This window comes from Peromyscus leucopus, chromosome 19, assembly GCF_004664715.2.
Source record: "Peromyscus leucopus breed LL Stock chromosome 19, UCI_PerLeu_2.1, whole genome shotgun sequence".
NCBI lineage: Eukaryota > Metazoa > Chordata > Mammalia > Rodentia > Cricetidae > Peromyscus > Peromyscus leucopus.
The window spans coordinates 49,203,088-49,225,662 of record NC_051079.1 but is presented as its reverse complement, the minus strand read 5'-3'; the positions used below and the strand labels follow the sequence as shown (position 1 = coordinate 49,225,662).

Genomic DNA, 22,575 nt, shown 5'->3' with positions numbered 1-22,575 from the left:
AGAGAAACAGGGGCCGGCCAGGAGAAAAGGACAATTCTTTAGGCCGACTCCTACATCTGAAAAGACTTCTGCTTGTGACTATCAGTAAATTGAAGAGTGAATGATAGTTTAAGCTATCACGGGTAAACCCAGTCTGGCTTTGAGAGGTGCAAGCTGTTCCGAGACAGTATGGCAGTCCTCAACAGAGAAGCCTAACGGAAGAAAAGATTTGCCGTGACTTTCGCAGGGTCTGTCATTTGGAAACAGATGTTCTGTTGCTACAGCTTTACCCACATAGAGCTGACTCACAGTGTCCTACATCCTACGCCAAGGCTAGCTCACCGTTTCCAAACAGAAAGGATCACTGCGGCAGGAAGGGAGAGGGACTCATCAGAAAGAGTCCTGTCGCCCACAAGCCATACCCCCCTCCAGGGTACTGACAAACACCTCTCCTGATGTACCCCCATCTCTGCCTCCAGGCAGCCAAATCCACAAAGCAGCCGTTGTCATGGTGGACTGCTTGTGAATTTGACCTAAAACCTGTGACTTGCATCTGTTCATCTGGAGTTTGTGTTCTGAAAGTTGGATGTGTGTTTTCTGTTCGCTGTTCCTGTGACTGCCCTTCCGATACTTGTATCCAGGTCTTCCCAAGACAAATTATATCCCAGGTCATCAAATTGAGCCTCATCTGAAATGGCTCCTACTGTGTCATTATCCTGAGGCTTCCTCTTTGGTCCATTCTAGGTTGTCAATATTAGTCTTAACTCATGATCCCCAGAATATGTCACAGTTCTCAAGGTGGGACAAATACAGCAAGCACTATGTTTCTGTCAATGGGACTCACACTGACTTGATTTCTTAAGGACTCAATTCTTACCATTAACTTATATTGAATTTATGGTCAATGGAAACTTCCAGATCTCTTCTTATCAATAATTACCTCCAGTCTCATCTATCTGCGATTGGCTTCCCTTGCCACAGAAAAGAATCCTAAATTCCTTTCTTTATGCTCCAATTGGGCTTTCCATTGAGCAGTATGTATTTCATGTTCTCCAATTTGTTTATAGAAGCATATATAGGATATGTCTTAATGTGTGCGGTTTAAATTTTATATTTATATTAAGAATTGGGAAATCCTTTTGTACAGTTGAGCTATACAAGTATTTTGGTGAGTGACTATTTCAACATCTCAGAAATTGGGACAGGACAGAAAGTAAAAGCAATAAAGATGTCATAAGGGAGGGATGTGTAGCTCTGCAATTAATTTTCTGAAGAGAGCAGTTACTTTTTGCTCACAACAAAATGTAACCTTGGGCCAGTGCCTGCACGTGGCTTCTCACTTCCAGCAGGCTGGCCTGGCCTCCTGCATGTGATGGCGTCAGATCTCCGAGCACAAGAGGATACCCTTCAGTAATCAAGACCTTTCACACCCCAGCTTGGCCCATACTTGTTAATGTCCTACTATTGACAAAGCAAGCCAAGAGCCAAGCCAGACTCAAGCTCCTGGAGAAACTTTGCCTCTTGTGGGGAAATCTGAAGCCTCGGATCTCAAGGGTGTGAATGCAGAGAAGGGAATCATTTGGCCTGCCGACAATCCCCACAAGGCGGTTATAGAGTCTCCTTTGATGGAGATTTTAAGGAGGAAAATAGGCCATTATTTTTTCTGAATATTTCTAGGTCAGCTGCTTGGTGGTAAAACAAATGATAGGATTTGGGTTTCCTTCACTAACAAGGAAGGACATTCGTTGCCTTCAATAGGCTCCTCGTTTACAATTCTAAAATGTCTACACATGCCTCTTGCAACTCTTCCAACATGCTGTACTGTGCTGAGATAAAAGGAAGGAATCTGCAGAGGTCAGAAACAGTCAGGGGAGTTGCTGGAAGAACAGCCAGTGCCAGATTTCATCCCCATGGTTTGTGCAAAGCCTTGGAGACGTCAAGCTTACGTGGATCATGGAGAAAAACAGACCATGCGAGAGCCACCAAAGCTGGGATATAATAGACCACTCAGCAGAGGCCCTGCAGAGGGCCTACTCGAAGTGCATGATGGGAAAATGGCTCTCAAAAGCAAAGAGGATGGCAAGGAAGCTTGCCTGCTGGGTGCAAGGGACTAAAACTTCTCTGCAGCTGTTGAGAATCCATCCTTTACATGATTCATGGGTGAGACTCATACTGTGTATACATTTTATGAGTCAAAGTATATTTTTAGTTTCTATGAATAATTTTATTTTCAATATGCCATGGCTAGAAATGAAAACCCAACAGGTCCCAACAAAGCGAGGTTGAAAAGCATTAATAAACACACAGACACACACACACACACACACACAAAAAAAAAAAAAAAAAAAACACTAGGGCAAGGTGGTGCATGAAACTTCACAGAGGAGGGGGTTGACCAAAAATAAAAGAAGTGTTAAATGAAAAATAAAAATCTTATAATGGAAAAAAATCTAAACAACCCAAAATCTCACCAACAGTTGTTGAGCCGCCTGGCACCTGAGAGGTGGAGGCTTCAGACACCAGACCAGAAACAAAACAACTACAAAATAAAACAAAAATCCAAAATGGGAGGGCGGAGGCAGAAAAACTAGGGATTGGAGGTCATCCTCAGCTACACTAAGTCTGGGGCCAGCCTTGGGTATGTGAGCCTCTCAGAAGGCACCTTCAGATGAGGGAATTAGATGCTGCTCTGCAGGGTTTACAGAATGCCTTCCCTAGAGATTCAGGAATCCTTGGGGATTGGTTCATTGTGAGACATATCACCTTGATAACCAGATTCTGAGCCTCCTTAACGCTTCTAGAACTTCGAGGAGCCAGGGGTTATGGTTTGTCGCAGGAAGACTCTCATCTGGACCCACACTCTGGCACTAGTAAAAGCAACTGTGCTTGCTGACCAGCAAGGAGGTCTTCTTGGATGGATGGAGAGGTCCCTGGCTCTCCATCCTTATTGCAGGCACTCAGGGTAAAATGACTAGTAAAAGGTAGGGCCAGTGGCTGAGTTGGGTAGGATAAGACAAGGGCTCAAAGATGCGAATTGGCTAGTTGAGCAAGGTTGGACTGGATAAAATAGGGTGCATGCTCAGTGGTGCCCTTCTGCTTTGGCTCGTGCTCCTACCATTAGAACTAAGTCTCAGCTTGCTCCTCCAGGTTGAGTCTGGTGGCCAGGACCTTCCTTGCAAGGCTCCTCGTCAGGGTAGGGGTCCACTCTGAAGTGTGTCTTCAGCACCTAGTTCTGTTCTAAGGTGGTATCAGTGACTCAATGTGAAGGCACTTCCATCTTGACTGTAGCTCAGTTCAGCTCAGTTCAGGTGTTTTCCAGCGTCAGTGATTCAAAACGAAGTTTCACACTTGACAAAATAGTAAAAGCAAATAATGATCCTTTTGGAAGGAACCCAGCTTTTATGCCAGATTTCAAAGAATTAACATAGAAAAAAATGAGTAAGTCAGAGACAAAAAGAAATGCAAATCATGGAGGAAGCAGAAACAACGGAGAGTAGAGTATGTATTGGAATATACATTAGCTAAAAGTGTATAATAAAACTGCAGGAAAATATAAAGGAATCGGCCTACATACATCACAGTGAAAGCTCAGATCATCAAGATAAAGAGGTGATCTCAAAAGCAACCAGAAATAAAAGACAGAGCATCTGCAAATGAATGGTAAACAGAATGACAGTTGACACTTTAATATCAACAAACAAACGGGAAAACAGTAGGATGCTTGTTCATGTTTTGGAGAAGAAAAAAAAACTTGTCAAAGCAGGATTATGTATTCATAAAAAAACATTTTTCTAGAACAAAGGCAACCCCACATATAACATCATACTTACTGGTGAAAAGACTGAATTTTTCTTTATAAGATAAAGAACGAGATAGGAATGTCTGATGTCACCACTAACGCTCAACGATACACTGGGTGAGGCAAGAAAATTAAATTTAAAAAAGTATGTAAGTTGAGAAGAAAGGATAAAAACGGCTTCTATTGCAGATAACATGATTTCATGTATAGCCAAACCTATGTAATACATAAAAAAAAAACTATTAAAACTGATAAATAAAAATGTTTCAGAACACAAGATCAATATTCCAACCATTTGTGTGTTTGTGCACTGGTAATGAACAATCGGAAAATAAATTTCAGAGAGCTAGGGATGTAATAGCCCAGCGGTAGAGCACTTGCCTAGCATACACAGGTCCTGAGTTCAAGTCCCAGCACTGCTAAAAATAAAATAAAACTGAGGAAACAATCCCAGGGGCTGGTGACATGGCTCAGTGGGTCAAGGCACTTGCCAACGAATCTGCCAATTTGAGTTCAATCCCCGGAACCCACATGGTGGAAAGAGAGAATTGATTCCATAAGTTGTTCTCTGGCCTCCACACATCAACTATGTCATACACACCCACACACATACAACACACAATAAATACAGTTTTTAAAAATTCTTCTTACAAATAAATATAACAACACATAAAAATTATGACAGCTAGAAACTGCTACAGCAAACAGACAGCCATCCCATCTTCATGAATTAGACCATAATGCTGCTAAGAAAGCTCGAGGTCAGTTGGGTCAACATAGTATAATGTCTAGTCACCTCCAGTTCTCATAACAATACCACAGACTGGGTGGCTTGAAAATAGAAATGTATTTTTGACATTTCTGAAAAAATGAATACTACAAAATCGGGATGTGTTGGGTTCCAATGAGATCTCCTCCTGGTTTGCAGATAGCCACCATAGCAACAGTATCTCTACATGGTAGAGAGAAGGTGGAAGGGGAGGGAAAGAGAGAGGGAGAGGCAGAGGGAGAGGGGGAGGGGGAGGGAGGGAGAGAGAGAGATCCTTATAAGGGAACTAATGCCACAACTTACAGGCCTCTACTCTCAAGACCTCATCTAAACCTAAACCTAATTATCTTATGACAACCACATCCCCAAATACCATCAGAGTCGGGGGTAAAGCTTCAGCATATGCATTTCAAGATAGCATAAATCAGTCCATAAAATTCATATCAATTTACAAAGAGCAAACTATGAAAAAGAACACTGAGGACCCAACATTTCTCACTTTTAAAACTTGCTACAAATAAAGCTAATAAACATGCAGTGTGGTGCATGCACAGGGATTGACATACCAATCAATAAAATAGAATCAAGTGTCCAGAAATAAACCTTTATATTTATGGCCAGTTTATTTTCAACAAGGGTGCCAGGATAATTCAATCGGGGAAAAAAAAGAATTTTTCTATAAATGGTTCCAGGAAAACTGATTATTCACAGACAGAAAAGAAAGACAGAAAATAGACTGTTTCTTACAAACATAAAAATTAACTCAAAATGGTTCAAAGACAAACAAATGAGTTAAACTGTAAAATTTTAAAGAGAAAATAGATAAGTAAATTGTTGTGACCTTGAGCAGGGCACCAGCTTCTCAGATAACATGAAAAGGAGATTCAGCAAAGGAAAAACAGGCCAATTAAACATCATCAAAGCTTTATTTTTTTTTTTCTTTTTTGAGACAAGGTCTCATTTTATAGCCCTGGCTAACCTATAACTCCCTATCTATACAAGGCTGACCTCGAACTCACAGAGATCCACCTGCCTCTGCCTCCCAAGAGCCAGGATTAAAGGAGTATGGTACCATGCCTGGACTAAATACACTCTTAAGAATGTGAACAGATAACAGCCCAAATGGAATAAAATATTTACTCATCAGATATCTGATCAAACACTTACTCATCCTCAGTGGATCAAACTCACTCCCAAATGTAGGCAATTTTCACTTTATAATTAAAAAAAAAAAAAGATAACCCAGTTTCAAAATGGGCAAAGGAAATGACATTTCTCCAAAGAAGTTATGCAAATATCCATAAACACATAAAAATGCTCAGTAGCATTAGAATTCAAAGACAGCAAATCAAACCACAAGGCACACAAGTTCCCATACACAAGGATGGCTAAAATCAGAAAAGCCCAATATAAGTGTTGAGGAGGATGTAGACACATTGCGACCCTTGTGTGTTGGGAATATAAACAATTGTGCTGTCTTAGAGACGTCTGGCAGTTCCTCAGAAGATTAAGCATAGAATTCAAAATTCTAGTTCTAGGTGGTTTTTCATTTTAAGAAAAAATGAAAACAGAGTCTGAGGAGAGGAGTGTCAAGAGTGAATACTGGATCCCCAAACCATGTAAAATGCAATTAATCCAAGTGATGGTGAGAGGAGAAGTGGAGACAGGTGGATTCCTAGGAGCTCGGAAACCAGCTAGCCTGCCGTGTGGAAAAGCTGCAGGCCAAACAGAAGTTAGAAGGCAATTAAGAACCAACAGCCAAGGTTGTCCTTTGACCTCTACACCTGTGCCATAGACGCTGGTACCTACATCCCCCACATACACAAATGCAAACACATGCACATATACAAAAAAAAAAGAAGTAAAAATATTTCCACACAAAGCATTATACATGATGTTCATAGCAGTCCTACTCATAGTAGTTGAAAAGGGAATTATCATATAGCCATCAGCTGATGAACTGATAAATAAAATAGATTCTGTCTATACAATCGAATATTATTCATCAATAAACGGAATGAAATACATTCTCCAATGTAAACAAACCTTTGAAACATGTGGGAAACCCATCACAAATATGTATTTCAAACTACATACATGAAATACTCAGAATAAGCAAGATTACTGGTTGGAAGAGGTTGTGGAAATGTAAGTACTGATATTAATGGTATTATAGTGTATTTTGGATGTGCTGAAAATACCAAATATACTAAAGTATATGAAATATGGCTGAGTATACATTTTAAATAGTTGGATTTTATAGCATGGAATTGTATGTCATTGAGACTACTCAAAGAACATTTTTAGACAAAAGCTGAATTTTATTTCCACAGACCCTCATTAAATGAAATTTTGGAGTGTGTTATATAGGCAGAAGGAAAAAGACCCCAAGATGGAAGAAATGAGATATAAGATGCAATGATCAGCAAAATCTTAATGGAAAATAGAAAATGCTTAGCAGTGATGAGAGATAAAGATATGATGTATAAAATACTTATATTAGAAATGTTAAGTGACCGGGTGGTGGTGGCACATGCCTTTAATCCCAGCACTCAGGAGGCAGAGCCAGGTGGATCTCTGTGAGTTCAAGGCCAGCCTGGGCTACAGAGTGAGATCCAGGACAGGCACCAAAACAACACAGAGAAACCCTGTCTCAAAAAGCAGAGAGAGAGAGAGAGAGAGAGAGAGAGAGAGAGAGAGAGAGAGAGAGAGAGAGAGAGAGAGAGAGAGAGAGAGAAAGGTTAAGTGGTGCTCAGAAAAAAAGCATAGAGCCTTAAATAGTCATAACAGAAAAGAAGTTTGAACACTAGTGCACCAAATACCCCATTTTACAAGTTTGAAAAGCAGAGTGAGGTTGAGGGAAACAAGAGGAAGGAAATGGTAGACACCACTGGAAACCACAGAAGAACAAAGCCAAAGAGAGCTCTTTCCAAATACAAGTTAAATGGACAAAGTGACTGAAAACCATCTAAGGAGAAAGAAGAAGTATGCGCATGGACAAGGTTAAAGAAGAAAGGTACTGCGAGAGCCGTTGTAGTGAAGCCACAACATGTTAGCAACAGTTCAGAATAATAGATTTGAAAACTTGGGTAAAAAAATTAATCCTGTCAAAGTGAAACTTACTAAACCTTAGCTTTAAAAAATGTTAAAAGCTGAGTGGTCCTGTAGCTCCCCCCAAGAAATTGAACACTGGATCTGTAGCTGAAACTCTTTTGCAAAAGGAAAGGAGGGTCAGCAGCAAAGAACTGGATAAGTAGACTATCTTAATTTTCAAACCTCCAATAAAGTGATGTATCAAGACAGTGGTAGTCAATAGCCAATTCTACCCATGTCCTCACCCCAGACCTCTGATGAAATGATGTATCAAGACAGTGGTAATCAATAGCCAATTCTACCCCCACACCCTGATGAAGTGATGTGTCAAGACAGTGGTAGTCAATAGCCTATTTTACCCACGCCCCCACCCCAAACCATTAAAGTGTAATGAACCAAACATCTACTGGCACTTCTAGACTTAACTATCAAGCCACAGAAGTGTAAGGTGGGGAGCAGGTTAATCAGTGCCACAAGGTACAGCCATCGAAACCCAAACTCTAGGGAACTTCAGATGAAAGGAGGCCCGCTGAAGAGATGGCTCAGTGGTTAAGAGCACTTGTTCTTGTAGACCAGGATTCGCTTCCTAACGCCTGTACAACCATCTGTAACTCCAGTTCCAGGGGATCTGATGCTCTCTTCTCACCTCTGAGGGCACTAGGCATGCACGTGGTATACAGGCATACATGCAGGCAGAACACTCATACATACAAAATCAAATAAATGCACCTAAAAATATAAATTTAAGATCGCTATGCCATACTGGATAAACTATAGATTCAAAGCAATTCTAGTGCATTCCATAAAGTCTCCCATGGAAACTAGGAGTCTGTTAAAATTGAAATCTTGGCAAAAGGTCTGTGATTGTCCACATCCCTGAAGAACAGCAGCAAAGTCAAGAGCCTGTCCGGCCAGCTATCACTGCTTATTGTTAGTGTGGAAGTTATTGACACACAGGGCCTTGGAATTAGGCTGGTTAGATAGGCCAGCAGAACTGAATATAGAACCAGAACAAAGAGCATAAGGAAACAGATCTGTTGCTGATCAGTAGAGAACAATTAAGCTGCTTCATAAACAGCACAGGCATGATTAACTATCCATGTGGGGGAAATTGAATCCCTACTGTATATTCCTCACTAATGTTGATTCCAGATGGGTGGACTGCAGCCATATGAAAAGCAACACAACTAAACGTCTAGAAAACAACATCGAGGCATCCTTTCAGGATTTCAGAGTAGAGAAGCGTTTCTTAAATGAGGTACAGAGCATTCAAGCCATAAAGAAAACAATGGTAAATTAACAACATAAAAACTGAGGTTGTGCACCAGAGTCTCAATGATAAAGCTCATGGCTGAGCATCTTACAGACACGTGTTGCTCTGAATAATTTTAACTGTTAATTTGTCACAATAGAGAATCACCTCAGAAGGAGATCACAGTGAGAAATTGTCTAGGTCAGGTTAGCTTGTGGATATGTCTATGGGGGTTTGTCTTGATTGTTAATTGAGGGAGGTAAACCCACCCTGGGGTAGGTAGAGACACCATTTCTCGGATGGACCCAGGACTGGATAAGAGTGGAGAAAACTCACTGAATACTCAGTCCAGGCTATTAAGCACAAGCAAGCTGGGAAAGGCAGGTGTATTTATTCTCTCTGCTCTTGACTGTGGATGTGATTATGGACATGCTGTTGCTTGAGCGCCTGGCTTGACTTCTCTACAATGACGGACTGGAACCTGGACCTGTAAGCTAAATAAACCCTTTCTCACTCCCCCGTAAAAACAACTGAGGATGTGACGTCATCGGAAAACACAAAGCGAGAGGACTGGAACTGCAGGTGTTAACAGTGACAGTGAAGAGGATCCGCTCCTAAGAGATAAAAAACACCACTAAAAGCTTCAATGGGTGGACGATTTTAGCCTTTTACCGTGCAGGAAATACAAATGGCCCATAAACATATGAAAATGTTCTCAAATTCACTAATCATCGGGAAAAAGAAATTTAAAGTCACACTCTGGTATCATTTCCCATGTATCGTGTTGACAAATCAGGTCTCTCCAAGTATTGGTGGTAATGAGGATCTATGGGATCGACTGGTGGGAACATCAATTAAGAAAAAGAGGGGAAAAAAACTAGAAGAGAGATAGCGATGCTCAGTAGCAGCATTTTTATAGGAGCAGCACTTGCCAAAGCTATGGATCTCAGCCGTGGGACAGCCTCTGCAGCTGCGTCCGCCCCACTTGACCTAAGTACCCAGCCCCCAGAGACTGTGCAAGCACAGAAGGGTACGTGCGAAGGGGTCCAGCAATGTCAAGCTCAGACACAGGCTATACTCAATGATCTGTTATGTGTGGACATATCATAAACGGTAAATCTATAAAGAAAAGCAAAAGGATAATAAACACCCAATCAGGGACCGTGTGGGAAAGGGGCACTAGCAGGGAGCCACAGACAGGTTCCTCGGGTGCTGAGAATGTCCTGATTCAGAGACTTGGTAGAGGTGTGTGGACATATGTTTCAATTATTCTTTAAACTGTGCAGATGTATTTTTCTGTGTGTTACATATTTCACAATTAAAATATTTCAAATGTTGAATTAGATTGACCTCCAGGCCCTTCTAACTATAAGCTTGAAATTTTATAAAATCTAGTCTTGAACGTCTTGATTGCTCTGGCAGAATCCTAGACTCGCACACCTGGTATTTCCATAGTAACAAGCTAGCCCCCTCATCTCACAAAGGAGCTACAGAGAAGGGAGGGAACTTTTAAATTAGGCAACACTTGAGATGTAGACAAGGACCATCGACCAAAGTCCAGCGACCTGCAAAATAGTACATTTTTCTTTGGCATATGCTATGGCTGTGCGTGAGATCTACTTCCAGGTAGTGTGTTCACAGCTAGCATTCATCTGCATTTTCAACAAGCAGTTCTAAGTGTGTGGGAATCTATCTTTCTTACTGCCTAGCCATATGACCTGCTTTGGCTTTGTTTTTATCTTTGAGTGAGTGAGTGAGTGTGTGTGTGTGTGTGTGTGTGTGTGAGAGAGAGAGAGAGAGAGAGAGAGAGGGGGAGGGGAAAGTGTGTGTGTGTCCACAAGTAGAGGTCAGAGGTCAGAGGACAACCTCACTTCCTCTCTTGTTCATTGCTGCATACTCCAGGCCAGCTCTCTATACCTCACATCTCACTGTAAGAGTGCTGGGATTATAAATGTGCTCCACCCGGCCGGCTTTACATGGGTTCTGAGTATCCAAACTCAGGTCCTCACAGCCAGGTAGCAGCGGCTTTACCCATTCATCTCCCCAGCCCCAAGTGGTTGTTTTTTAATCATTAGACTTTTATGTGTGGTGTGTGGTGTGGTGTGTGCATGCGTAACGGCTACCCAGATGTACGTATCCTCATAAGTTCTTCATGTAGCATGTGCCATGTGTGAGGCTCCGCCTGGCCTCATGCATATCTGCTGTCCTGCTCCTGTTTGCTCCTTGCCTCCCATCCCTGCTCCCTACTGTATTTCCAGGAGTCCCTAAGATTCTTATCCACTTTTACATCCTTCCTACCAGAAACTTCCTCCTCAAGCTCCTTGGAGGAAATGAAGGAACTGATTGTTCCTAGTTTTCTCATGGCCTCCTGGTTTTTCTCCACTGGGAGAGATGCCTCTGGAGGTGGAGTTGGCAGAGAAAACAAAGGAGAAAAAAAAAAAGAAGGGAAAAAACAGGAGCTGTTTCCAATGAGGTAGTAGGCCATGACCCAACTAATTCCATGAAGCAATTGATCTACCACCTGCATGCCCAGAACAGCCTGTGCTCTCTGCCTGTGCCTGCTCCCAAGGCCAGGTATTGTTTGAGAGGATGAATTTTCATGGTGCCTGAAAGCTGAGCCCTTCCTGGCCTCCAGTCACCATGGTCTCCACCATCCACCCTGCAAGACTCCATACCGAATTCAAAATGCTCAGACACACGGGCGGCAAGCCCCAAGTTCTGCTGGTGGACCCACAGGAGGTCAGTTCTAAAATTTCAGCCTCTTCAGTTTGTACAGAAGTAAACTGAGGCCCCAGAAAGGAGAGGGCCCAGTTCACGGTCATCCAGAGACTCAGTGGCAGGGATGAGACTAGAGCCGGGTGATCTAATTCCTAGATCAGCCCACCCCCCACTGCCTGTTAAGCCTGCTGCCAGCCTACAGAAGTGAGCAAACACTGGCAAGATATGTTTGCTCTCGACTTTCCAGCCTGGCTTCTCTTGCAGAACTCTCAGTAATGAAATAGTATTTGCTGAGCTGATGTCACCCATTACAAGCTGGCTCCACAGATCAACAGGCTTGGAAACTATTGTGTTGGTTTCCCTACCACTGACCTGGCTGGAGAGAGCTGCCTTGTAAATGCCAAAATCCTCAGGGAACCCGTGTCAAAGACCAGAGTACCTGTTGGGTGCTGTACAGAGAGCCGTAACTCTTTAGGCTAGTTGTATTATCATCCAGCCCTTTCCACCCAAAGACAGCCTGTGTGGAAAGCCAAGCTACCAGACAGTCTCCAGATAGGTGCAGACAAGGGGGGCCATAAGATACAGGACCCAAGGGGCTTTCCAGTTACCTTCCTTTGATTCCTGGCTGACCCATTCTGGTTTTAGCTGAACTGGTACAGCTTACTGTGGTTCCATTGTCTCTGGGACTCTTTTCGTTTCCATGGGAGAAACAGCCTCTTTCCATAGCTTGTTGCGGTCATTTCATGAATTAACTTCCTATGGGCAAGCTTATTCCCACACAGCAGATTCCTCTGGTGGACCTTGCTCCCCTGCCATAAATTCAGTTGTTTGGATACCTATGAATTCACCTGTTTTTCTCTTACCAAACGCTCTTTATTTCTACACAATGCCAGGCTGGAGAAAGCTTCCCAATCAATATCAGCTTGATATCTGAGTCCCGTGACCAAAGTGTGTGTTGTTTTCAGCAACAGTGTGTAGCCATCAAGTTCTGGTGGATAGCCAAGAGTAATAATGGCAAAGCCCGCATTGTCTTGTAGCCTCTGGGATATCTCACCTCCCCCCCCCCCCCCACCCCAGCACCAACCAACAGCCCAGGAGCTATCCCACACGTGCGAAACGTGAACTTGTTAAACTGGACCGCTGCCTTCCTCCTAGTGGGCCGAAACCATCTTTTCCTGTGTGACTTCCCTTCACTCCCTCAGACTCCGCTGTGTCCCAGTCCCACCCCATACAGCTGTGGCTGGCAACTTCCTGCCTCTGTGCTCTGCTGCATTCCATGTTCGCTTGGATCCCACCTGAGCCAAGGATCCTCCCATAGTCCCTCTCTCCACACTGACAGGGTTTCTTTCTTCCCCCCTCCCTCCCCCGCCCCTGCTGTCTGTACCCACCCCATCACCCCATCACCCCATCACCCATAATGCATGGCATCTTCTCTCTGTAGACACGTTTACCTCTCTGCAGTTCAGGGATTGTGTATTTTGCATCCATGTCTGGGAACAGACCAACCCTGCTGATTGGCTGCAGCAAGAACCAACCAGATACCTCACATTTCCCATCCCATTGCCAAACCAGATTATCTCCTGTTAAGGATGTGGAGCCTGCGGTCTCCACATTGCTCGTGACCTGGTGGGAAGTCAAGCACAGAGCAAGCCCCTAGATTTTTCAATGAGTGATTCTTTCTCAGGTTCATGATACCAACAGCTGTGTGGCATGTCATGAGTCCTAGGGCCTTGAAATACAGGACATTGGAGTACTGTACAGTGTCCATGATCTCTGGGGAATATACATCAGAATCAGCTGAGCAGAGTGCAAATCCAGCCCTGGCTTCTGGGAATCCAAACCAGGCTTAGGCATCTACCTCTGAAGAGCTCCATACGATTCTAATGCAGGTGACCCAAAGGCCCATGAGCTCTGACATGCCACCACCCCATGGCTCCTAATGACAACGTCAGACACCAGCCTTGCCCCTGGTAAGGATCTTCTGCTTGCAAATTCTCCCTGGACTCAACCTGCACTGTGTCTTCCTTTGTTTCTGCAAGTGTGTGGTTGCGGCCTGGCCCAGTCGGGCTTCTTCTTCAAGAACCAGGAGTACATCTGCACCCAGGACTACCAGCAGCTGTATGGCACCCGCTGTGACAGCTGTCGGGACTTCATCACGGGTGAGGTCATCTCCGCTCTGGGCCGCACCTACCACCCTAAGTGCTTCGTGTGCAGTTTGTGCAGGTGAGTGTCCCAGGGTACCGGGGGGCCCTCTGTGTAGGCCCTGGGGAAGAGGAAGACATGGCCTTTCCCAGGCAGCTCAGGAACATAGAGGCCTTATACGAGGCTCTGGATTTCTAGAAACTTGAGGGTGGACTGCTCTGGTAGGGCTGTGGTTTTCCAAACATCTGGCAGCTAGATAATGTCTTGTCATGTGCAGTCTTATGTAAAAGCACTAGTGTGTCCTATGGTGACATCAGGGTAAGTTTCCAAATGCCATGCTCAGCAGCATTCCATTGCCCCTCAAAAGGCTTCCATGGAAACCACTGAGTTCCCTGCCCCACATAAGTCAGGCTGGAAGCCAAGTATCTATCTGGCCCAGGCTTCCACACTGTCATCCTCAGGTACCACGGGATGTCCCTGGATAGCCTTCCTTCATCATCTCAGCAATATCTCTTGCTGATAGAATGACCCTAGTACGTAAGTGTGAGCCAGTATAACGGAGGTCAAAAGCCTCCTCTGTGTAAGCCTTGGTAACGGAGGCCAAATCCGCTGCAGCCTCACTGGCTTTCATGGAGGGGACCGATGGGGGGGGTATGCAGAGACCTGCGTCCAGCGGCTGGCCCGCAGTGTACCTGCTCTTCCCACCGTGACGGTCATCCGACCCCTCTCGGGACAGCTCCTCTCGGCCTGCCTCCCTGCCAGGCAGCTCAGCCATGTGTTAACTTAGCAATGTGCACTAAGGCTCTGCTGCATGCCAAGCAACACATTAAGGAGATGGGAACAAAATGAAGGAGACCTCAGCCCTGCCCGCAAACGTGTTAAAATTTAATGGCCGTCTCTGATTGAGTCGTAAGCAAAATACGATTTGAGTGCATGTGCATTTTTATTTGGGAAAAAGAAAGTCTTGATTAATTATTTTTCCCTATAAAGTAACCACTGGTTTGTTGCCAAATAGAGTAACCAGTTAGCATTTCTGACTGATAGTTGTGTAAAAAAAAAAAAGGAATAACGAATCGGGACGGTGAGGATCTAGCTACCCAAATTCCCACCCCAGAATTCCCTCCACTGCCCCATGTGGCGGATAAAAAAAAACAGTGGGACCACTTGTGGGGGTTAAGCTGGGAGGCACGGGACAGGTACCCCATACCACATGAGCAAAAGCCGCCATTCAGCATTGGTGGCGGTGCTGGGGATCTGTGTGTAGTTTATCATTCTGCTGGGTGGGCAGATGTGTGAGCTTGAGACCCCCTTGCTTGGCTGGAGAAACAGAACAACCACAAAGGAGGAGGTGGAAATGTTGTGTGGGGACTGATAAGCTTTTCATCAGGAAGAGGGTTTTAAGAACTGTCTAGAGAGCGAAAAGGAGAAATTGGCGAGTTTGGGGCCCAAATGGTCTCTCGATATGGGGAGGGGAATAGGACAAACTCTGTGAGGAGGGGTTTCCTCTCTCCCTGTTACAGCTGGGGAGCATGAGCTCACAGCCACAGGATGACTTGCCACTGTCACGTGATATAAATAGCCCAACAAATGGTCCAGTTCTGGCCCCCTGGATCCCGAGTGCTTTATCGAGTCTATTACTCTGAATGGCACTTGCCTTGTCTGATGCTCTAGAGAGCAAGCTGCATGTCTTAGAGAAGAGCCAAGCACATGCTTTGGCAGTCACTGGTAGCCACAGGATCTTCAGATCAGGAGAAACCGACTCTCTGCCTCATTTCCTTGCAGGAAGCCTTTCCCTATTGGAGATAAGGTGACCTTCAGTGGTAAAGAATGTGTATGCCAGACATGCTCCCAGTCCATGACCAGCAGTAAGCCAATCAAGATCCGTGGACCAAGCCGTGAGTTCTCCCCATAGACACCTCTCTGTTTATGAGCACTGTTTCTCCCAAGGACTCTGTCCTGGAGGGAAGTGGGGGAGGTTCCCACCCTGGATGGATACTGAAGCATGACCCAGTTGGCATACAGCCCCAACACAAGCTCCACAGCACAATTCGGGGAAGACGAGCTACCTAGCTTTAAGCAGTGATAGCCAGAACCACCTACCGGCTGCTTGAGTAGATCTTTTCCAGGAGGAGCTGGGTTCCTGGTCCTAGGCACCGAGGGTACTGCAACATGGTCAGTCGAGTGTTTTGTTACCAGTAGTTCTCAATTTTTAGAAGCTCCACTAAGCATTTACAGTTAAATCTCGTGAAAGAAGTCAGGAGTGCCCTGGGAATAAGCCCCAAGGGCTATGCTGGTGCCTCACAGAGTGTGTTTCTGGGCCGCTATGTCAGCCTTGTGGATCATCAGCTTGTGAAAAGACGTATTTCTGGGCTCATCTTGAACCAGTGGGAAGAGAATCTGGATGGCATCATTCTGTGTGAGCCTTGTGGGTGCTTCCTTAGCTGTTCCTTAGATTAAGAATGACATCTAGTCATGAGAAAGGCATCCGCCATGCCATAATAGTGGTGTTTTATCAAGCCACAGATTTGAGGGGGAAGGACAGGTTGAGAGTGTGCCTTCCAGCAGCCCTACTCCACAGAAGTCCATCCGCTCAAGTGTGTGTCATGGCCAGATGTTTAAATCACTGTTCCTGGATGTCCTTGTAGAGTTGTGAACTGCATGCACCCACCAGTACACACAGACCCAGCCCCCTGGGCCTCCTAAACCACATTGAGTTCCAGTGATCTCTCATGTCATATGACACTCTGGCTGGCCCCATCAAGAGAATCAATGAAAACCCATTAAGCCTCCTATGCTGCATTCCTGTGTGGGTACAGAGGCAGTCAGCCATGGCACCAGCACAGTCAGCATGCTGGAGATGCATCACACCAAGGAGGGTGAGCCAAGAAGACTCTACGTCAGCAGCCCTCAGCTCCCAGGGGCTCCATTACAGTCTGCCTAGCCATGATGAGCTGATGGGGGAGGCAATGAATGGGCTCCCCCTCTCCCCCCCCTTCCTTTTAGTGGAGTCTGATCTGTTCCTGGGATGTGATGTTCAGGGCTCTTCCTCCAGTGCCCTTGATGATACTCAAGAACAATCTATTGCTCTGGCCAGGTTTCACCTCAAGGTGGCTGAGTGTGCACACAGCTCTCCTTCATAACTCCTTGAACTCATGTCCCCTTGACAAAAAGACTGGAGAGCAGGATAAGGGCTGGAGCCCAATGGCTTATGCCTCTTGGAAGCCCAGAGACCAGTCCCATGTGTGAAGAACAGAGGGAAGCAAGCTTGAGTTGAGAGGCTGCCAACCTTCTGCAGGAGACAAAGTGATCTGGTAGCCTCCCTGAGACTTGATTTACCCAGCTATGAAAACAGAACGGGGTTGCCTTCTCATCCTCGAAGGGATGTCGTAAAAAGCAGCTGCGTTCCTGAACAGGGATCAAGTTAGCATGACTGATTAGATACACCTTAAAATGAATACAAATCAGAGAATTAACCAAAGAGGGAGATTCACCCTGAATGTGGGCCGCATTGCCCTTTAGGCTGGAGAGGCAAATGGCCCACTGTAAGGAGCTAAAACATTCAAAGCCATGAGCCAAAATGATTCCTTTTTCCTTTACATTGTTTTTTTCTGGTATTTGGTTACAGCAATGAGAAAAGTTTGATGTAGAAAGCTCACCAAAGAAGCATTGAGAATAAGATCCCTGAGTTCACTGTTAATTCCTCGGGTGCACTGTGTATTTCTTTGTGCACTGGGGGTCTCTCATTCAAGGAGTAGACTTTCTCAACTGAGTGAAAGTCTAATCTGGGAACAAATTCTAGAAGAGACTTTTTTAGAAGAGAGATTCTAAAATGTCTCTACCATAATTTTGCAGATCAGGATAGTAAGAAAAATGAGGGAACGTTAAAAGAGGAAAAAAAGAAAGAAAGAACAAGCGAGCATTTGAATAGTGTCCAGGGGAACCAAGGTCTTTGGCTTATCTCAGAAATAAAGGTATCCATCCATGGATCCACAAGAGCATCTTTCTTTGGAGTATTTTCCCCCAAGATGAACCCTGACTGGACTGCAAATGCAAAGGCATCCTGACTAGAGGGCTTAGAGAACGTCTCCTGAGCTCCCACAGAATAGAGAGAACTAAAGCCAGATCCGAAAGATGGAGAAAAGCCTACCAGGGGGAAGGAACTGGAAAAATAACAGTCTTTTTTCAAGCTATAAGAGTCTGAAGTTTCCTCTCTGTAGGGTGCATATATTCTGGAAAAGCAAGAATGTTTACTCAGAGGAAAATAGTCGTGAACTGTCAAGAGGGAACAATTGTGTTATCATAAGAAAAGAAATGCCTCCTCATGGGTCTCATAAAGAAGAATCAATACCAGGAGAACCATCAGCACCAGCATTATCACCACCACAATCACCACAATCACCATCATGGTCATTGCCATAACTAGCACAGGTACCATCCCTAGCAACTCCTCCATCCCCACTAATCCACCATCATGTGTATTCCCTCACCATTTCCAGCATTTTTTCTATGGTCAGGCATTGCAATAAATGAACAGTCAGTATCTCATTTAATCATTACAAGTCTATGAAGGTAATAAGAGTAATTGTTTGAGAAATAAGAAAACCGAGGCTTAAAGATTGACTTTTCCAAAGTAACGCTGATGTTAAGGCGTGAGATCTGGCTCTAAGACTATCCCCTTAACACCCTCTGTCAAAAGCATGTCTTTCTAAATGGAGAGGCCCTGTCTTCCTAGGCTGGTGGCCTAAAGCAAGGGGAGTAACTTACTGTGCCTCCCAAAGCCCACTGGCCTGCGCTGACCTAAATGGAATGGATGATGTAGGCAAGAAGACTAAAAATGGCTGCAAGGGATCTCTAGGGGCTTGGCTAATAAAGTGAGAGGTTGCAGAGGAACAGGTGGGGGCCCTGTGTTTTCCGCCAGCTGAAGACTGTAATTTTGGATCGAGAGGAATGGACAGCTGGCTCAGCAAAAAAAAAAAAAAAAAAAAAAAAAAAAAAAAAAAAAAAAAAAAAAACAAGGATAGGGAGTGCCTCTCCCAACCCTGCTTATGGCATCAGACCCACGGGCTCCCAGAGGGGTGTGCCCACCAGTGGACAAGACTGGAAGAAGGAAAAGGGAGGAGAAGTCCCAGAAAACAGGACGCCAGTACAATGGAAGACCAGCAGAGGAACGTGGTAAGAAAAGCCACAAATGAAGGGCATCCCAGAACCCTCGAAAGGAAGAAGCAGGGCTTCCCTACCAAGAATTACTCAGGCTCCAGAGCAGAGATTTGGCAACACATGGGATATGGGTGAAAAACACAAGAATGTGAGAGAGAACAACCACTTGTGCGAGGCCTGCGTTATAATGTTATTATAATAAAGTTGTCCTGACCTGGTTGTAGGGAAGACATTGAGAAGAGTAACTGAGGCTGCCGATGACTCTTGCCTGGGCCGGCTTCTCACTACTCACGCTACGCTCTCAGCCCAGCCTCCAGCCATTCCACTCCACCAGCTCCCAACTGTGTGTAGCTCAGAGTGCCAAATTCATCTCAGGTGTGTCCCTGTCGCTTCAAGAAATGGTACTTTTACTGGAATGGAATGCCCATTTCCGCAAACAGCCAGCTACCAAGGAAGCCCTATGGAAGAGTCAGAGAGCCGTGTTAACGGCTAATATGATGCCTGCCACATGGAGTTCTCAAGTGAATGTGGATGACCACATCAAGTGAAATGTAAGGCATGAGGGATGAGAGAGAGAGACAGACCATGGCTGCCTTTAGTTATTTGAAGGAACTGTCATGAAGGAAATGAGAAGATTGTTAATGGATACATAGAATAGAAGTGTGACAGGGTCAGGCCCTAGCTCCACAGAAGGTAGACATCCTTGACAATCATGCCTGTCCCAACGTGGCACAAACTAACTCAAGAAGGGCTGAGCCTTTGGCATGTGATAAAGCATGAAACAGGCACCACCTGTCTGGCTGGGAAACTTGGCCTAGTGCTCTGTGAACTTGGGGCCCCTCTGTAATTGTTAGGTCCTCTTAAGGAGCCACAGACACGCAAGTGTCATATTTGTGACCTAGAAAGTGTGACCGGAGGCTGTCCGTCTATACACAGAGGAGACACCTAACCTACCAAAGCCATTGAAACCTGCAATTTTATTTTGTTTTTGTTAGGGTTTTACTTGGGGCGGGGGGGGGGGGGGGCTGGGCGCTACAGGGAGACTTACGTACTGATTCCAGAAAAGTGAACGGGAAAGAGATAAATCTCCAAACTCCTTGTCCTCTAGCCTATCTGAAGGCTTAAAGCATTTTGCAGTTGGAGACCTTCCTGCCCCAGCTAATGCTCAGGGATGTTAGAAAGGTACTCGGCAGCCAAGTGTTCGGTATTGTAGGAATTGACTCTGCAAATGGTTCAAGTCCCAGATGCTCCCCACAGCCTTCAAAACACACCACCCACCCTTCCTAGACACACCATCTCCTCTTCCAGGACCAGATTAAGGACTGTCCAGCCAGGCTCCCCCAGGTCTATATATGGCTTCTCCTCTTATGCTCCAAAGTGTGTGTGTGTGTGTGTGTGTGTGTGTGTGTGTGTGTGTGTGTGTGTGTGTGTGTGTGTGTGTGTGTGTGTGTGTGTGTGTGTGTGTGTTATAATGTCAATAAGGAGGTTTGACCTCTGATAAACTTTGCCCTGGTGACCATTTTCCTCTTCTCAAGTGGACCATCTGATCAACAAGGCCTGAATTCCAAGCATTTCCCGAGGACCTTGGATGCTGGCTGCATTTCCTGCCCCTCCCCACCCCTCTCTACATCCACTGAACAATAGACAGACCAGAGACCACTGGGCTCCAGCCGACTTTCTGTCCCAGCGATGATTTCAGGGTGACAGTGACCGGGAGTGAAAAATCTATTTCTGGTTTGGGACAGCCTTTTCGGACTCTGATCGTTTCATGCTGGGGAATTTACACGGTAAATTCTTCCCTCCTTTGCCTGAGCACGGTGAGATCCAGTCGTTCGTGTTTTCTTCAGCAAATACCCTTTGAGTTCCCACTCTGTGCCTAGCACCAGGCGAGGCCAGAAAATAGACTTAGCACAGAACACAAGTGTGGCCTCTCACTGGTTACTCGTTTCCTGGTTGTGGTGAAATACTTGATAAGCAGCCATTTAATACGGGAAGATTTCTTTTGGCGCATGGCTCAGAGAATATAGTTCATTATGTCAGGGGAGACATGGCAGCGGGCGTGAGTGACAGCCGAGGCAGTGGCCACGCCCACACATCTCAGCAGACCGAACGGCAGAGAAAGAGAATGCAGGCACCGGACAGCTAGCTTTCTCCTTTTCTCTTTTTTTTTACCTAGTCCAGGATCCCAGCCCACAGGGTGGTGCCCGTCACACTCAGGGCAGCGTCTCCCTCCGTCAATTCAAACTCGATGGAAATACCCTCGCATCCGAATGTGTGCCTCCATAGGGTTCTATATCCAGTCAGCTTGACCGAGCAGAGTAACCTTGCCTAAAGAGGAATGGAAAGATGCCGCCTGTCTCCAGAAACGGGGCTTCTCAAATGCTACCATGCAGAGATCGTGGTGAAGTTCCGTGGTCTAGATGGGGGCTGCGATGGGGCAATATTCGAGCTCCTAGGTGGTGCAGATAGGTCAGGCACTGGGTGATGAACGGGAGAAAGCCTGGACAAATGGTGGCCATGGTGAGCAATGAGGGGAGCTCGTTCCTTCCTCCTCACTCCACGGTCCTTTGTCCTCAGGCCGGAGCTCTGGCAACCTTTCCTCTTGCCTGGTAGTGTCTCTGGGTCCTGGCAGTACCAGGGTGGCCACCCGTGGGGAAAAAAAAAATGGCCTCCAAGGACGGGTTCCCTTGGCATGGGATGACGGCAGGAAGTCAAAGGGACCCAAGATGTTCTGCTTCCTTTTGTCTTTTCAGACTGTGCTGGATGCAAAGAGGAGATCAAGCACGGCCAGTCGCTCCTGGCCCTGGACAAGCAGTGGCATGTCAGCTGTTTCAAATGCCAGACTTGCAGTGTCATCCTGACGGGGGAGTACATTAGCAAGTGAGTCTCTCGCCCTCTCCCCACCTGGGCTCCCTGGGCCTCTACATCCTAGAAGGCCTGTCCCACTGTCCTCGCCCGAATCTCCATCACCACCCTTCATCACAGCCATTGGAAGCCACACTGGCCACACTGGCCACTCTCCCAGCCTCCTTCTACCTTCAGGCCTTCTTCCCATGTGGTAATCTCCCATGATGCACTGGTGGTCCTCCCCTGTGGCCGCTTCCCTTCCTTCCCTATCCCTCCAACTCAGAGGTGGCTTCACGCTGTCTCTCCCCACCCCCATTCCTCCATGCCTACCCTCAGACTGCTCCGTTTCTTACCCAGGCTACCAGCATTTATAATTATATATAATAACGCGTGTGTTTTAATAATGTGTATGTGTTAAATGGTTTACCATTTACTGAGCTTTCACTATGTACAAAGAACTAACAAACAGCTTTGGATGGCTTATGACATAAGACCTCCAATGGTCAGGCACGGCACACGCCTTTGATCCCAGTACTAAGCAGCAGAGACATGTGGATCTCTGTGAGTTCAAGGCCGGCCTAGTCTACATAGTGAGTTCCAGGACAGCCAGAGTTATAATCGAGAGACCATGTCTCCAAAGTCTCCAAAATAAAAACAACAAAACAAAACAAAAAACCTCTCGTGGTACAGATACTCACAGGAGTAAGAAGCTTGCCCAGTGACAGTTTTACCCTCCCCCCCCCCCCGGCTGTGGACTTTGATTTAGATATTGCTCTGTCCCTGGCATTTAACACAATGCCTGACTCCAAGTCAGTACAG

General features: G+C 45.6%; 1 protein-coding gene across 5 annotated transcripts in view; it reads left to right on the top strand.

Moving 5' to 3' along the window:
- Ablim3 (actin binding LIM protein family member 3) overlaps positions 1-22,575 on the top strand; it is a 116,188-nt gene that overhangs the window by 43,442 nt on the left and 50,171 nt on the right. For all 5 annotated transcript variants that reach the window (XM_037197166.1, XM_028890123.2, XM_028890126.2 and 2 more), the window contains 3 exons: positions 13,650-13,833; positions 15,535-15,647; positions 21,663-21,789. In XM_037197166.1, the coding sequence (XP_037053061.1) occupies positions 13,650-13,833; positions 15,535-15,647; positions 21,663-21,789 (424 nt within the window). The remainder of the gene's footprint in view (positions 1-13,649; positions 13,834-15,534; positions 15,648-21,662; positions 21,790-22,575) is intronic.